The 16,188-nt window shown below is 54.4% G+C and overlaps 1 protein-coding gene across 3 annotated transcripts in view; it reads left to right on the top strand.

The window, feature by feature from the left end:
- The window catches only part of PCNT (pericentrin), a 115,222-nt gene that overhangs the window by 34,200 nt on the left and 64,834 nt on the right, over positions 1 to 16,188 (top strand). For all 3 annotated transcript variants that reach the window (XM_012780084.3, XM_012780083.3, XM_012780079.3), the window contains exons 11-14: positions 4,431 to 4,620; positions 5,947 to 6,164; positions 9,958 to 10,406; positions 12,636 to 13,209. In XM_012780084.3, coding sequence (XP_012635538.2) covers positions 4,431 to 4,620; positions 5,947 to 6,164; positions 9,958 to 10,406; positions 12,636 to 13,209 — 1,431 coding nt within the window. The remainder of the gene's footprint in view (positions 1 to 4,430; positions 4,621 to 5,946; positions 6,165 to 9,957; positions 10,407 to 12,635; positions 13,210 to 16,188) is intronic.

The raw sequence follows: 16,188 nt of genomic DNA, 5'->3' as shown, positions 1-16,188 counted from the left end.
TCCACTCTCCGCCATCTGGGGACGTCCCACACGCGTGTCTGCAGGGTCCCCTCCCTGTGCCTGCAGAGCGTGTCCCCTCAGCAGAGTGTGGGAGCCGGGCAAGCAGGGCTGTGCGTCCTCGCACGTCTGTGGTGGCTTCGCTCTCCTGGAGGGGCTCTTCTGTTGTCCCCGTGCTGCTGGGCGCTGTCCCTCCCCCACCGCGCCCTGTGCCCTCTTAGGCTCCCCACCCCTCTGTATTGCGGGGGGTCCGAGACGCCACAGTCTGTCTGTCCTTCTGTCTGCACCCGTTTTTCACGCTAGGAACAAGGCAGGGCCTTCGAATCTCAGACTCTACCTTCACTTCTGGGAAATCTTGTGTTTTATTTTGATCACTATTTTTCTCTGCATTCTTTGTCCTGTTTGCAACTCCTGTGAGACTCACACACAACCTCCAGAGCGAAGCCACGGATTTTCTTAGATTTTTATCTCTCATCTTGTATCTGTTTTGGTTGTATTTAGTGAGCAGGAGATTTTCTCTGCCTCTCTTCTGATTTCTTTAGTTGAATTTATTTACTTATCATTTTTAATTTCTAGGGGCTTTGCTTTCTTCTGTCATTTTGTATGTCCTCCTATTCCAGTTTCACGAGTGGAATGTTTTTGGGACCTGCGTCTGTCTGGGCCCTGTGTTTGGTGTCCACTGTGTAGACTGGGACCTGCGCTGTCTGGGCCCTGTGTTTGGTGTCCACCGTGTAGACTGGGACCTGGGCTTCTGGGCCTGTGTTTGGTGTCCACTGTGTAGACTGGGACCTGCGCTGTTTGGGCCCTGTGTTTGGTGTCTACTGTGTAGACTGGGACCTGTGCTGTCTGGGCCCTGTGTTTGGTGTCCACTGTGTAGACTGGGACCTGGGCTGTCTGGGCCTGTGTTTGGTGTCCACCGTGTAGACTGGGACCTGCGCTGTCTGGGCCCTGTGTTTGGTGTCCACTGTGTAGACTGTGCCCTGCACTGTCTGGGCCCTGTGTTTGGTGTCCACCATGTAGACTGGGCCCTGCGCTGTCTGGGCCCTGTTTTTGGTGTTCACTGGGTAGACTGAGACCTGCGCTGTCTTGGCCCTGTGTTTGGTGTCCACCGTGTAGACTTGGACCTGGGCTGTGTGGGCCCTGTGTTTGGTGTCCACCGTGTAGACTGGGACCTGCACTGTCTGGGCCTTGTGTTTGGTGTTCACTGGGTAGACTGGGCCCTAGGCTGTCTGGGCCCTGTGTTTGGTGTCCACCGTGTAGACTGGGATCTGCACTGTCTGGGACCTGTGTTTGGTGTCCACCGTGTAGACTGGGACCTGGGCTGTCTGGGCCCTGTGTTTGGTGTCCACTGTGTAGATTGCGACCTGGGCTGTCTGGGCCCTGTGTTTGGTGTCCACTGTGTAGACTGGGACCTGGGCTGTCTGGGCCCTGTGTTTGGTGTCCACTGTGTAGACTGGGACCTGCGCTGTCTGGGCCCTGTGTTTGGTGTCCACCGTGTAGACTGGGACCTGGGCTTCTGGGCCTGTGTTTGGTGTCCACTGTGTAGACTGGGACCTGCGCTGTCTTGGCCCTGTGTTTGGTGTCCATCGTGTAGACTGGGACCTGGGCTTCTGGGCCTGTGTTTGGTGTCCACTGTGTAGACTGAGACCTGGGCTGTCTGGGCCCTGTGTTTGATGTCCACTGTGTAGACTGGGACCTGGGCTGTCTGGGCCTGTGTTTGGTGTCCACCGTGTAGACTTGGACCTGGGCTGTGTGGGCCCTGTGTTTGGTGTTCACTGGGTAGACTGAGACCTGCGCTGTCTTGGCCCTGTGTTTGGTGTCCACCGTGTAGACTGGGACCTGCACTGTCTGGGCCTTGTGTTTGGTGTTCACTGGGTAGACTGGGCCCTAGGCTGTCTGGGCCCTGTGTTTGGTGTCCACCGTGTAGACTGGGATCTGCACTGTCTGGGACCTGTGTTTGGTGTCCACCGTGTAGACTGGGACCTGGGCTGTCTGGGCCCTGTGTTTGGTGTCCACTGTGTAGACTGCGACCTGGGCTGTCTGGGCCCTGTGTTTGGTGTCCACTGTGTAGACTGGGACCTGGGCTGTCTGGGCCCTGTGTTTGGTGTCCACTGTGTAGACTGGGACCTGCGCTGTCTGGGCCCTGTGTTTGGTGTCCACTGTGTAGACTGCGACCTGGGCTGTCTGGGCCCTGTGTTTGGTGTCCACTGTGTAGACTGGGACCTGGGCTGTCTGGGCCCTGTGTTTGGTGTCCACCGTGTAGACTGGGACCTGCGCTGTCTGGGCCCTGTGTTTGGTGTCCACTGTGTAGACTGGGACCTGGGCTGTCTGGGCCCTGTGTTTGGTGTCCACCGTGTAGACTGGGACCTGCGCTGTCTGGGCCCTGTGTTTGGTGTCCACCGTGTAGACTGGGACCTGCGCTGTCTGGGCCCTGTGTTTGGTGTCCACTGTGTAGACTGGGACCTGGGCTGTCTGGGCCCTGTGTTTGGTGTCCACTGTGTAGACTGGGACCTGGGCTGTCTGGGCCCTGTGTTTGGTGTCCACCGTGTAGACTGCGACCTGCGCTGTCTGGGCCCTGTGTTTGGTGTCCACTGTGTAGACTGGGACCTGCGCTGTCTGGGCCCTGTGTTTGGTGTCCACCGTGTAGACTGGGACCTGCGCTGTCTGGGCCCTGTGTTTGGTGTCCACTGTGTAGACTGGGACCTGCGCTGTCTGGGCCCTGTGTTTGGTGTCCACCGTGTAGACTGGGACCTGCGCTGTCTGGGCCCTGTGTTTGGTGTCCACTGTGTAGACTGGGACCTGCGCTGTCTGGGCCCTGTGTTTGGTGTCCACCGTGTAGACTGGGACCTGGGCTGTCTGGGCCCTGTGTTTGGTGTCCACTGTGTAGACTGGGACCTGCGCTGTCTGGGCCCTGTGTTTGGTGTCCACTGTGTAGACTGGGACCTGGGCTGTCTGGGCCCTGTGTTTGGTGTCCACTGTGTAGACTGGGACCTGGGCTGTCTGGGTTCCCATAATCCTGGGGACTCTGCACCAACTGCAGAGCTGTGCCTCGGGTGCCAGTGGTGTCACCTCCCTCCAGGGGTGTTGTCTCCTCTGAGGCGGCTCCCCAATCTCCTGTGGCGTCCTTGCCTGAGGAGAGGTGGGTCAGCACCGCCTGCTCCGTGGGGGAGCAGGACCCTCCGTTTCCCGGTGTCCTGGCCCTCCAGGGCGTCCGAGGAGCACCCCTGTGCCGCTCGGTCCCTCCCTGGGAGCCCAGAGGCTGCGGCACTCTGTGCTTTCTGTTGGCGGCCACCGCCTCTATTTCATTTCCTACTACGTTTATAAGTTGAATTCTCCCTATTATCTCAGTCGTGCTTCAGGAGGGCAGGGAGATAAAGTGATGGATTGTGTGTCCTAAGCCTGTGGTCGTCTCGCCGGACCCACAGGCCGCGTCGCACTCTAGTTATGTTTCTGGGGTTGCTGACGAGCTTGAGTGTCTCCTCACTCGTTTGCTCACTGCCGTGCCCCGTCGGGGCAGTTCCCGTCTCACCTCTGCCCCGTCGTGGGGGTCTCCCGGTGCCTGCTCGTTGGTTGTGTCTTTCTCAGGGAGGGGCTGGGGGCTCATGTGCCGAGGCATCTTCTCCCCGTGCTCAGGCAGGACGGCTCTTTGCTCTGTGCGCTTGGCGTCCGGGTCACGCTCATTCCTGTAAGAGATGAGGATGAAGTCTCACCGAGGAGGGAGCCCGAGCTCATTGGAAGCTTGACATGTGTGTTGCTGTGACCCCTCTATGGTTTAGAGAATGGTGGACTCTCTGGTTGCATTTTAGGGGAACAGGAAGATGTCGCCCTCACACGGGGCCCTTCCCTCGCTCAATCCTTCAGTCCTCAAGAGCACGCTGAGGCCTATGTGGGCCAGGACCCTGGTGGGGGCGGCACATGGCAGGCGTCTCACGCCTGCGCTGCTGAGGTTCACGCGGGCTGCATGTGTGGTCTCAAGAATCTGTAAGGTTTGTGTGTTTCCTTTTTTTTTTTTTTTTTGGCAGAGTGTCACTCTGTTGTCAGGGCTAGAGTGCTGTGGCGTCAGCTTAGCTCATAGCAACCTCATACTCTGGAGCTCAAGCGATCCTCCTGCCTCAGCCTCCAGAGTAGCTGGGACTACAGGCATGCACCACCATGCCCGGCTAATTTTTTTTTATATATATATTTTTAGTTGGCCAATTAATTTCTTTCTGTTTATAGTAGAGACGGGGTCTTGCTCTTGCTCAGGCTGGTTTCGAACTCCTGACCTTGAGTGATCCACCCGCCTCGGCCTCCCAGAGTGCTGGGATTACAGGTGTGAGCCACTGTGCCCGGCTGTGTGTTTTCTTGATGCTCGGCGGGAAGCACCTTCGAGGGAAGGGACAGGAACACTGACACTGGGCTCTTTAACAACCTGTCCTCTGGTTGTTCCGCAGGAGAGCCTGGTGTGCTTCCAGGAGGCACTGGGAGGAGATCACGGACGTGCGTTGGAAGCATTGACGTCTCCTCTCCATACCCAGCGTGACAGGCACGTCCTGGACAGACGCCTCTCGGAGACAGAAGAGTTGGAACGGGAGCATCTGGAGCTCGAGTGGCTTCCAGTTGCGCTCTCAGAACACAGCCCAGGTGGGTGCCCCTGCCAGCCACCTGGCTCTTTGTCCCCAAGGGGTGTCGGCAGCCGTGAGCCTGTGGACACCCGGGCCAGGCCAGGAGCCTCGGTGTTTTCTGACTCCTCTGTGAAGCGCCTGCACGCTCGGGCCTCCCAGAGTATGTCCAGCACAGGGGTGTGGTGTTGGGTGGGGCTGCTGTCTGGGGGCTCCCTGTAGGGCTGGTTTTTCTTGCGTGTTGGCGAGGTTGGGTAGCAGTAGCCCCGGGGCTCATGGGGGTTGCTGGGGTGGTGACTATTCTCCCTTGGGAAGGGGGGTGTGTACCGGATGGGCCTGGGGGCTCCTCTGAGATCCTGCTCTGCTCCCAGCAGGCCCAGGTGGGCAGGTGGGCGGGCCTAGCCCAGCTGGTCACTTGGTCAGACCATGGTGGTGGGACATCCAGGCAGAGCATGGGGGATGAGGCCGTGGGGTGGTGGGGAGCCGGCGGGATAGAGAAACCAGTCCCAGACATGTGTTTCAGTGGGGCTACACAGTGGCCCTGATTCGGACCCCACGAGGGGAGGGCAGGGCTGCCTTGTGCTGCCTGGACGCTCACTGCCTGGGCTTGGCTCAGTCCTGGGCGTGGCGCCGTTGCTGTCCGCAGTGGAGGTGAGCAGGCCCTGGTCGAGGGCCCCACGCGGAGGGTGTGGTGTGATCAGGCTCCACCCCGGGGTGCTGGGGCTCAGCCTTATTCAGGCTGGGCCAGTGGTTGAGGGAAACTGAGGCTCCACCCAAGAGTCGAGGGGCTGGCACACAGTGGGTGCTGGGGCCTCTCCTAGAGGTGTCTTTCGTGCACCAGAGGCAGCCGCAGCCCCCACATGACGTGTTTAGTGGCTGGGCCTTCTCCCTGTGACTCGGCTGGTCCTCACTGTGGTTCCAGGAGTTTGTGTCTTCCTCTTCTGCGGAAGAAGACACAGGCGGTGGGAATGTGTTCAGTTCACAGAAGCAGCCTGGGGGCTGGGATACAAACCCTGCGGGCCCCAACCTCAGCTGGTCCTTGTGCAGATGCCTCACAGACCTCAAGGACACAGGTCCGAGGACACAGGGTCACGTGTCACCCTGCCCTGAAGGAGCAGTGGCTGCTGGGCTGACCTGAGGTGACCTAGGACAGGACAGTGCTGGACACGCACCCTAAAGGGGACACTTGAGAGCGCAGTGTCTGCTTCCGTCACGGAGTTAGCACAAAAACTTTGAAATTGAAGATGTCGTAACTGTTGTGTTTGAAAGTCTGCTGTTCTGGGGTGGCACCTGGGCTCCCTTGGGCTGGCCTTGGCATGTGACTGTGTTCCCTGTCGCTCCTCTGCAGGGCTTGCTCCGGGGCGTCCCCCGTGTGCGCAGGATGCAGCCTTAGAGGATGACGCGGAAGTGGCTGCCAGAGTCTTGGATTTGGAAACCGAGAATAAAGTTAAACTGTCACTTCTTCAGACTGAGCTCAGAGAAGAAATCGAACTCTTAAAAATAGAAAACAGAAACTTACATGAGAAGTTGCAGCACGAAATCCGTCTGAAGGAAGACCTGGAGAAGGTGAGTGGTGACACAGAGCCAGATGCCTCCTGCCTGACTCCTCGTCTCTTCCACTCGGAAGGTCTTGTTGGGGCCCCAGGGTCTGGGGACAGTCCAAGGCCACACGCACCACACCTGTGAGGAGGTTGGGGCACACGAGTCCTGGTGATTGTTCCTCTCGGTGCTATTACAGTGTGGTGTTGGCATAGACCACCAGGGCTCCGTCCTGAGGCAGAGCCAAGTTCTGACTTGAGATTGCTCAGGGAAACTGGCCCGGTATCCTTGGCAAGAGGAGGCATGAGCCAGGTGGTTGTCACCCATGGCTGCCTCCTGACATCATTCATCTCAGTGTCTTGAGTTACGTCCCACGTTCTCTAGGCTCTTGGGGACTCTGTTTTACAGCTCTGGAAAATGCAGGCACCAACCCCTTCCTAGCCATCTAGTGAGCGTGCTGACGTCACTGCCATGCCGTTAAAAATGTTGACAGAGCGGTAAAGCAAACCTCTGCATGGTTATTAAGACCTATCCCTGCTGGAATCACAGAGTTAATGTGAGCGTAGATTTTCATGCCCCTTTCACGTGTTCTGACCAAATCATGTTCTCCCCATCTTGTGCCTGTGGCCAGGTTGATCATGTGTGTTCTGTGTCCTGCCCCTCTAACTCCCTTGGTCTTCCTCATGAATGTCTTTTTGGATTTTCTTTGTCCATCAACACAGAGTTTCACAGGAAGCTATTACCACCTGCAAGTTTGATCCCATGTAAGTTTTTACAAAGGTGTTGCTAAGGCCTTCAGGCCACACAGAGCCCAGCTAGAGCCCTGTGGCCAGCAAGTGGCAGCAGCCTGTGCTGGCTGCAGTCTGCGTCCACGAGGCCCTCGAGGCACTGTCGGCTACAGACAGAGTTGCCAGGTGACTGTGACACCCATGTTGCTGTGCACGCCCCAGGCCCCCATTTTATCTACTTGTGTCAATCACTGGGAGAGGGTGTAGATTTATTTCTCTTTTAAATTTTGTTAATTTTTGCTTTGAGTATTTTTTTTTTTTTTTAGACAGAGTCTCACTCTGTTGCCTGGGCTAGAGTGCCGTGGCATCAGCCTAGTTCACAGCAACCTCAAACTTCTGGGCTCAGGAGATCCTCCTGCCTCAGCCTCCTAAATACCTGGGACTTACAGGCACGCACCACTGCGCCCGGTTAATTTTTTCTATTTTTGGTTGTTTGGCTAATTTCTTTCTATTTATAGTAGAGATGGGGTCTTGCTCTTGCTCAGGCTGGTCTCGAACTCCTGAGCTCAAGCAATCCTTCCGCCTCAGCCTCCCAGAGTGCTAGGATTGCAGGCGTGAGCCACTGCACCCAGCCGCTTTGAGTATTTTGAAGCTCTGTTATTACACACGTATACATTTATGATTGTAATATCTCTGAAAAATTTGCCCTTGTATTGTTAATGAAATGTCCTGTTTTGTTCCTGTAGTAGTCTTTGTCTTGAAACCTACTTTCTCTTTTATTAGTATTGTCGTTGCGACCTTCACGTGTATTTTGTTTGCAGAGTGTCCCTTACAGTACATTTTAGTTTTCATCTATTCAGATGCAGTGTGTATTATGGGCTGCATATCCTGGCGTCTCCTAGTCCACTCTGACAGCAGCTGCCTTTTCTCCGGGGCTCTGGGTCTGGTGATGCTCCGTGGGATTGTTGACGTGTTTGGGCTCAGGTTTTCCATATCACTGTTGTTTTCTATATGTCCCATCTGGGGTTTTTGGGGGGTGTTTTTGTTGTTTCTGTTTGTTTTTTCTTGACTTTTGGATTATTTGAACATTTTCTAGAATTGGTTTTGATGTATCTGCTAACATTTCAATTATGCTTTTTGTGTTGCATCTTTAATGGTTCTAGGGGTTAGAAGGCACATTCTCCACGTCTTGTCATCGTCTCAGGCTCACACGCTGCTGGTTCACAGGCTGCAGGCCGCGTAGGACGCTTATCGCCTGCACTCAGCCTTTTGTGCCGCGGGTGCGTAGGCATCACGTCCACCGTGCTGTGCACGCCACAGTAGACACGATTTGCTTTGGAAAACCATGTGTGTTTGAGAGAAATTAAGAGGCAAAATAGTCTCATACGTACCGTTTCTGGTGCTGTTCGTTTTTTCTTGACGGTCTGAGTTTACGTTTGATGTCATTGCCCTTCAGCCTGGAGAATTTCCTTTAGTATTTCTTATTGTGCAGGTCTGCTGCACACATTTTATTTCATTTGAAAAAGTCTTTATTTTACTTTCATTTTTGAATAATATTTTTGCTGCATAAAAGTGTCTGCATGACAGGTTTTTTCATTCAGGATTTAAAGATGTTTAGAACCCTTGTGTGCTGATTTCATTATTTCTGTCATCTTACAGTTGGTCTCCATTGATTGTATTTTCTCTTCAGCATGCGTCATATTTCCCTGTTTATTTATCAACTAATTTTGAATTGTATCCTGGACACTGTGAGTGACATAGTCGGAGACTCTGGATGTCCCGCTGTGTCACTCCTCTGGAAAGTACTGGCTTTGTGTGTCAGCAGGCAGCTCGGCCTCCCGCTCCCCTGTGTCGTGCCGCGGTGGCGTTGGCGCGGCTCCTTTTGCAGTTAGCCATCTGCTTTCACAGCCCACCTCACATGTGTATGGTGCAGGGTCAGCCTCAGATTCTTGGGCAGTGTTTGCTCCCAGAGCTTGCAGCCTCCCGCCCTGTGGCTCTGTCCTGAGAGCTTCCCCTTCCTTTCCGAGTCTCCTGGTTCTCACATGTAAGATGGGGGATTTCCACGTATGTGGCACATTCCGTTCCTAGTCAACCTAAAAAAGCCTTGAAAAGGGAGACGTGCCCGATGCCATTTGTTTCTTCGGAGCGTGGACCCTCTCTCCAGGCTGTGTCTGCCCTTGGTCTCTAGAGCCTCCAGGTGGGTTCTTAGGTTTATTCAGAGTCATTGCTGTCTCTGGGAAGGTTGGTCTGATGGGAGCTGCTCAGCTGTCACCAGAAGCAGGACCCTAAACTTTATTACTATTATTTCTTTACTCTAATTCCATGGCAAGTTATAAATTTTGTATTTAATAACGTAATTTTTAAATAAGGAGTTGAGGTTAGCTTCACATGCCTTTGTTATGTTTCTTACTGATAATGTTGCGTAGTTTCTTGACCTACTTTCTTTCTCTTTGAAAATCAGGATGTTTGCCTGTTTTGTGCTTTCTCTTTCATCTCCTTTTCCACGAGATGCCTTTACCGTTATTAGTCTCAGTTTATCAGCCTTTTACTGAAGTTCCTCCTGTATCCTGGGGTATGGACTGTGCAGGTCTCAGGAGAGTTGAGTTCGGCCACTGTTTGTTGTCCTCGTTTCTTGGGGCGTCGGCCTTGCTGCCAACTGTCCCGCTCTTTCCGTAGCATCTGGCGTCCCCAGGGCAGAGACCCGGGCACGGCTGAGTTTTCTCCACTGTGGTCTCAGTCTTGACAGGAAGGCCTTGGGCCCGTCTCTGCCCTGCCAGTGAGCGCCTGTTCTCACACGTTAGTTTGTATCAAGGCCACCAGCGCCCGAGACAAAGAACAGTCATTTCTAGGTGCCAGGATTTGGAAAGCATTTTATGTAGGGTTTATTCAATTTTATTTTATTTAGTTTGAAATTAATTCATTTTAAGTTTCTTCCATTCTCAACAACATAAGAAACATTCTCATTGCTGTGTTCGGCATAATGTCTGTATGTTGTGATGTTTCTCTGTCTTCAGAGATGGATTTGGGTCATTTCATTCAATAATCTTTTCCTTTAATTTCTTTCCCCTTGAATAAAATTGTGATATTTATAGGTAAAGCATAATTTAGTTGAAGCCCACCAGGAAGAACTGAATAAAACTAAGGAGAAGAATCAGCAAATGAAACAGGAATTCAAAAAAAAAGAAGCCGAGTGGAAAGCTCTCAGTGAGGATCTACAGAGAGAAGCTGAAGAGAAGTTAACGCTGATGCTTCGTGAGCTGAGGGAAAAGGCTGAGGCTGAGAAGCAGTCAGTAGTAAACAAGTTTGAGCTTCGGGAAAAGGAAATGAAGCAGCTGCAGGACCAGCAGGCGGCGCAGATCCTGGAGCTGGAGCGGTCCCTGACAGAGCAGCAGGGCCGCCTGCAGCAGCTGGAGCAGGGACTGGCCGCGGATGAGGCTGCGCTGTGCGGCCGGTGTGGCCAGGAGCCGCCCGCAGGGGCCGGGGAGCAGGCGCTCCGGGTGCAGGAGGACTGCGCCCTGCAGCTGATGCTGGCCCGCAACAGGTGAGTGGCGAGGCAGCGTGGGCTGGGTGCGCAGCCGTCTGCTGGTCCCTGGAGACCCGACCTCGGGTGTACAGCCGTGGGCCCCGAGCAGGCCTCTGAGGACACACATGGGCTCCAGGCAGGCGGAGAGGCCTGGAAGGAGGCAGAGCAGGGAGTGAGGTGCTGAGTTTGCACCCTGAGGTCACCACAGGACAGCTCTGTGTTAGTAGTAATAGGGACGTGCTGGCGGTGACCGCGCCTGTGTGAGTGTCACCTCGCGGATGTTCTCTGCGTGCGTCAGAATTCCAATCGCAGGCTGGGCGCTATGGCTCACGCCTGTAATCCTAGCTCTTGGGAGGCCGAGGCGGGCGGATTGCTCAAGGTCAGGAGTTCAAAACCAGCCTGAGCAAGAGCGAGACCCCGTCTCTACTATAAATAGAAAGAAATTAATTGGCCAACTGATATATATATATAAAAAATTAGCCGGGCATGGTGGCGCATGCCTGTAGTCCCAGCTACTCGGGAGGCTAAGGCAGAAGGATCACTCAAGCCCAGGAGTTTGAGGTTGCTGTGAGCTAGGCTGACGCCACGGCACTCACTCTAGCCTGGACAACAAAGTGAGACTCTGTCTCAAAAAAAAAAAAAAAAAAAAAAGAATTCCAATCGCAGAACCTTAAACCTCATGGACGAGGTGTTATGTGGACACGCAGTTTATCCATATAAGTGTTTTTGTTAACTTAAACATAATTTTTTAAATGAGCATTTTTTCTAAGATATACTTACTTCCTTGAAGTTTTTAGTAGATTTAGAGCACGATTCTGTTCTTTGCCTCTTTTTGTGAGCCTCAGTCTGTTCACAAAAAAAGACCCAAACTCATCAAAATAAGGTTTGTTGTGAGCCGAGTGTGTGAGGCCCTCCTGGAGCACTCGGGCTTACAAGGCCCTGAGGGCTGTGCCAACGGCAGCCCGAACAGTTTGGTTTTGCATGTTCACGGAGACAGGAACTGCTGCATGTGAGACCCAAGTCAGTACACGGAAGGTGTGCATTGGTTTGACCCAGAAAGGTGGGGTATCTTAAAGCAGGGGGATTGTGGGTTACAGGTGGGTTCAAAGGTTCTTTGGCTTATAATTGGTTAAAGAAATGAAGCTTTGTCTAAAGGCTTGGAATGTTTTAACTTAAGGAGTTTGTTAGTTAGAGTCAGGGTCAGGCCTGTTAATGAGTCGAGAAGGGCATCTCTAGAAGGGCGGGCGTGTCGAGGCAGGCCTGACCTCCCTGCTCAGGGCCAGCGACCCAGCTTTGAGGTATTTCCTGGGGGCCCTGGGCCAGGAGCGGGCCCATGCAGTCAGCTGGGAGCTCAAGATTTTATTTTAGTTCACAAGTCCACTGCTGTGGTGGCCAGAGGTGTCCTTGTCTCGGGGTCTTCGGACCTGCTGTTGGTCCTGTCTTATGTCTGCCCCACCTGCCTCTCCCCTGCACCACAGTGGCACGCAAGAGCTCTGCTCTGGGGCTGGAGAGCTCGTTTCCAAATCCACGGCCATCACGTCTGAGCTGCGCAAACGTGGGCATGAGTCCTTAGCGCTCCCACTTTGGTAAAGGCTAAGGGAGGTAGTCTGTGGGAAACACTTTCACAGGCTCAGTGGATGGCACCTCTTGTTATCTGTGTGAACTTAACAAAGCACATCAGTAATGCATCTCGTGTGCCCAGCAGAGAACTCAGAACTCTCCCCGGCCTCTCCCGGTTCCGGGCTCCTGCTGGTTCCTGGTGGGATCCTGGTCCTTTCCTTAGGAGTCTCACTGCCTGCCCTGTCTTGCCCCCACACTGCCTGTGACTCTCTTTAGTTTGCAGTGTCAGGGTGTTTTCCTGGGGCCTTCGACTGCGCTCCGCATGGAGGTACAGAGGTTGCCTGGGTTCCCTCCATTGGGGCCTGGGCCGGTGCCGTGTGAGTAAGCGGCCAGGCTGTGTGCTTCTGGTTTCTCGCTGTGGGCGCCGTGTCCTCCCTCCGGCTGGTGACCTGGTGACTGAGTCTCTGGCCTCTGTGCTCCTGTGGCTTCATGGGCCCCTCCACTCTCCCCCGTCTCTGGAGGTGCAGGTCCCAGACTGCTTGTGGCAGAAGGAGAGGGTGCGAGGACGGTTGAGGTGCAGCACGACCAGGGTGGTGCTTCCTGCGGGAGGTGTGGCCTGGCGTGCGCAGGGGTGGGGCTTCCTGATCGTGTTTTGCTGCTCTGTGTTCACTCTGAATGTCTCCTCAGGTTTTTAGAAGAACGTAAAGAGATCACAGAGAAATTCAGTGCAGAGCAAGACGCCGTCCTGCGGGAGGCGCAGGAGAAGCACGCCCGCGAGCTGCAGCTGCTCCAGGACAGACACCAGCAGCGGCTCCAGGCCGTGTCTCGGGAGCTCGAGGCCAGACACCAGGCCGAGCTCCGCGAGCTGGCAGCCTCCTTAGAGAGCGAGCGGCGGGCTCTGCTGGACGTGCGCGTGGCTGAGTTGCAGACGAAACACGCCGCCGAAATCCGTGCTCTGGAAACGCGACACCGGTCCAGCCTGGACTCCGTGGAGTCCTGCTGCCTGGCTGAGATTCAGACGGTGCGGGACGAGCACAGGCGGGCTGTGGCGCGGCTGCAGGCGGACTTCGCGGAGCAGCTGCGGAGGAAGGACGCCGCTCACCAGACGGTCTTGTCGCAGGAGCTGGAGAAAGTCAGGCTGAAACAGGACAAGGAGCCTCAGTCTGCACAGGACGGGCCGGGAGCTGACTCGAGTGCCGGGCACGGTACCAGCTTGGACGCCCGGTCTCCAGAGCTGCTGGGAGTGCACCAGGAGCACCAGGTGAGGCGCCACTGCACCCCCTTGTGTGTGCATGCGTGTGCGTGTGTGTGTCCACGAGGGCGTGTCTGCATGTCTTGTGTCAGTGGTGATACTGGTTTCACTGTGAGGCGGGCTCAGAATAGTATGTTGTAAAGATTATTTTGGTCACAGACTTCTTGAGGAAGGTTTCCCGTGGCTCGGGGCCCACCTGCGCCTCTGCGGTTGGGGATCTGGCTCTCGTGCCGCCTGTGCCGCGCCTTGGCCTCCTCTGTTGATGTCTCTCGAGATCGGACCCTTGCGTCACATTCCAAGAGTGGCCCAGTCTGTTTGGCGGCACTTTCAGTCGTTAGCGTGGAGGGGAGTTTTGGTGCCGGGGGCTGAGCCGTCTGTGAAGCCTGTGTGCCTGGGATCCGTGCTCAGGCCACGCTCCCCAACGCAGGGCTTGTCCCGTCACGCACACTTTACACATCTTCTGCCTTCACTCACGTCTCTGGAGTTTTCTTCCCTCAACGTGGATGGGGCCGCTGCGGAGCCGCGGGGAGGGCCGGGCCTGCCTCTGCAGGAGGGTCCACAGGGATCCAGAGCTGACGCCATGCTGGGAAGAGCCGTCCTGTTGCTGGGAGCGCGGGTTCCAAGCTGTAGAGTGGGCGTCTCAGGCCGGGACATGCGCAGCTTGGTGTGAGCGGCTGTGGAGGGAGGAGGGTTTCCTGCTCCATAACTGTGGGTGGCTGCCGGGACTCCAGAATGGCAGTTACTGTCGCTTTCACTCGGCGCTGCGTAAGACGGGAGGAAAGGTGACTTTGCTTTAATAGCTGTAAGGGTTTCATTTTCTGTTTCAGCCTACCTTTTATATGGTCCCAGGTGTGGTCTTGAGAGAATTCCTGGAGAGCAGGTGTGTTTCCAGGACGTGGGCGAGGGTGGAGACAGTTGCCAGTCCCGGGCCTCTGTGTTCGGTCCTTGAGTTCACCTGGTGTCAGGGCGGGTGTCAGGGATGTTCCTGTTTTTTTTTTTTTTTTTTTTTGAGATGGGCTCACTCTGTGGCCCAGGCTGGAGTGCGGCTGGGACTACAGAACCACTACCATGCCTGGCTTGGGACATGCTTCCTGAGTGAGAATAGAGCCAGGTTGTCTTTCTGGGCTGAATTTAGAGAGAGGTCTGACACTGCTGGGCGGCACCCTCTGGGCGGTGGGTCCCGCCTCTCTGAAGGACGGTGCTTGGATGTCCTCTCGGTCCCAGCCTCACAGGCAAACTCTCGGTAGAGAACAGCACTTGTGAATAAAATGAGGCCCTTGTGTTCACCTAGATTTACTAGATTGTTACTGCTCTTAGTTGTATGTGACATATGACTGATTTCCGAAATTAGAATTTAAACTGTTTATTCACATGGAAGTTCCTAGAATGAGAATTAGGGAAGCATAAAAATGAGATTTCTTCTCCCTGTGTTTAAGGAAGAGTTGGCCTTCTCTGGGATTGTTCCTTGGTCTCTTGGGACCTTGGAGGGTAGCCCTGAGGGGCCGTCACAGGAGCTAGGTGGCTAGAGCTGGAGAACCTTAGGGCTGAGGACCTCGAAGTCCGGGTGGTTCCGGACACTGGCATTCCTGCTACTTCTGCTTCAGCTGAAAGGCAGGTTCTGTGCGGATCCCCTGAGGAGGCTGCCTCTGCTCCAGGGCCTGGAGGCTGGAGTTGACCTGTGGGGCAGAAGCCTCAGCCCCGCTGTGGTTTGCAGACGGGTTTGTGGGAACCGTTCTGGGTGGGCTCCTGATGCCCTGAGACCCACCGTGCTGAGGGCACCCTGTAGGTCTCCGTCTTCTCTGGAACAATCAGATTCTGTGGCCTCCCTTTTCAGAGGGTTGTCGCTAAAGAAATCTGCCCATTTTATCTGTTTGTAATACAAAGAGCTGTTTACGTTTTGAAACCGTGTCTTACCTTCTTGGCTTAGCACTTTAATTCTTCTGTGGTGACTGTTACCCGAGTGCTCTAGGGTGTCTTTGAAGTATTTTTCTAGTGATGGTGCAAGTTTGCTTTAGGAAGTTATCCATGTGCTTTGGTACAAAGGACATGCATGTTAGAGACTCTTTTACGTGATCGTTTTTGTCTAGCTGATTTCACAGGAAAAACCCATTAAGCTTGGGGAGGTGTGATGTACTGTTTTATTTTATTTTAGGTTAACTTTTTATTGGGAAAGATAGAAGTAGAAGTGGACTAATTTAACATCCCCTGGTCCCGCTGTCTAGTGCACCACTCAGTGCACCGGCCCCCTTCCTCCCAGTTACTTAGAAGTAAATCCCAGACACCACAAGTCCTCGTCTATAAATAGGTCAGTCAGTGTCTGTAAGTAAGGTGTTTTCCCCCCAAGATAACACAACCATGATCCGTTTTAACCAAAACACCAACAGCAGTTCCTTTGTTCCATCACATACCCGGCCTAAGTGCCACCTCTCCCTGCCCTGTTGTTCAATTCAGGATCCACACGGGGCCTCGTCTGCACCAGACCTTTAAAATCCTCTTCCTGTGCTGTTGGTTGGCCCCTCGTTCCCGTGAGCGCACCAGTAGCCCCGCCGCCCGCAGGCCTGTTGCTGGGCTGCTTCCTGCGTGGAGGCCGTTCCGCTTGGCCTGGCCTCAGGCTCTGCCCCGCACACGGGGTCATGTGAGGCCCGCCAGGTCATTGTCTCAAAATAGCGGGGACACACTGTTCCTCCTCCGTGGCCACACTTCCCTGGCCTCAAGTGTCGTCGCACCTGTTTGGAAAGCAGAGTTGCTGGTCAGCAGGCTCGTTGGACACTCGCTCGTGAGTGATTGAATTTCCTCCCAGGCCACTGCCCTTTGGAGTTTGGTTGTGAGAAAAGATCTCTGAAAACGTAAGCTTCATTTCTTTTTGATTGAAATGTGTATCCCGTTGAGAAGTCTCCCCTAGGCCGGCAACACTAAGCAGAGTTCTGGGACACAGGAGTAGGTTGTGATATGACCAGCATTGGTTGCTCAGGGCGATTTTATCTTTTC

The sequence above is a fragment of the Microcebus murinus genome, chromosome 1 (assembly GCF_040939455.1).
Source record: "Microcebus murinus isolate Inina chromosome 1, M.murinus_Inina_mat1.0, whole genome shotgun sequence".
Taxonomy (NCBI): domain Eukaryota; kingdom Metazoa; phylum Chordata; class Mammalia; order Primates; family Cheirogaleidae; genus Microcebus; species Microcebus murinus.
This window is presented reverse-complemented; position numbering and strand designations above follow the sequence as displayed.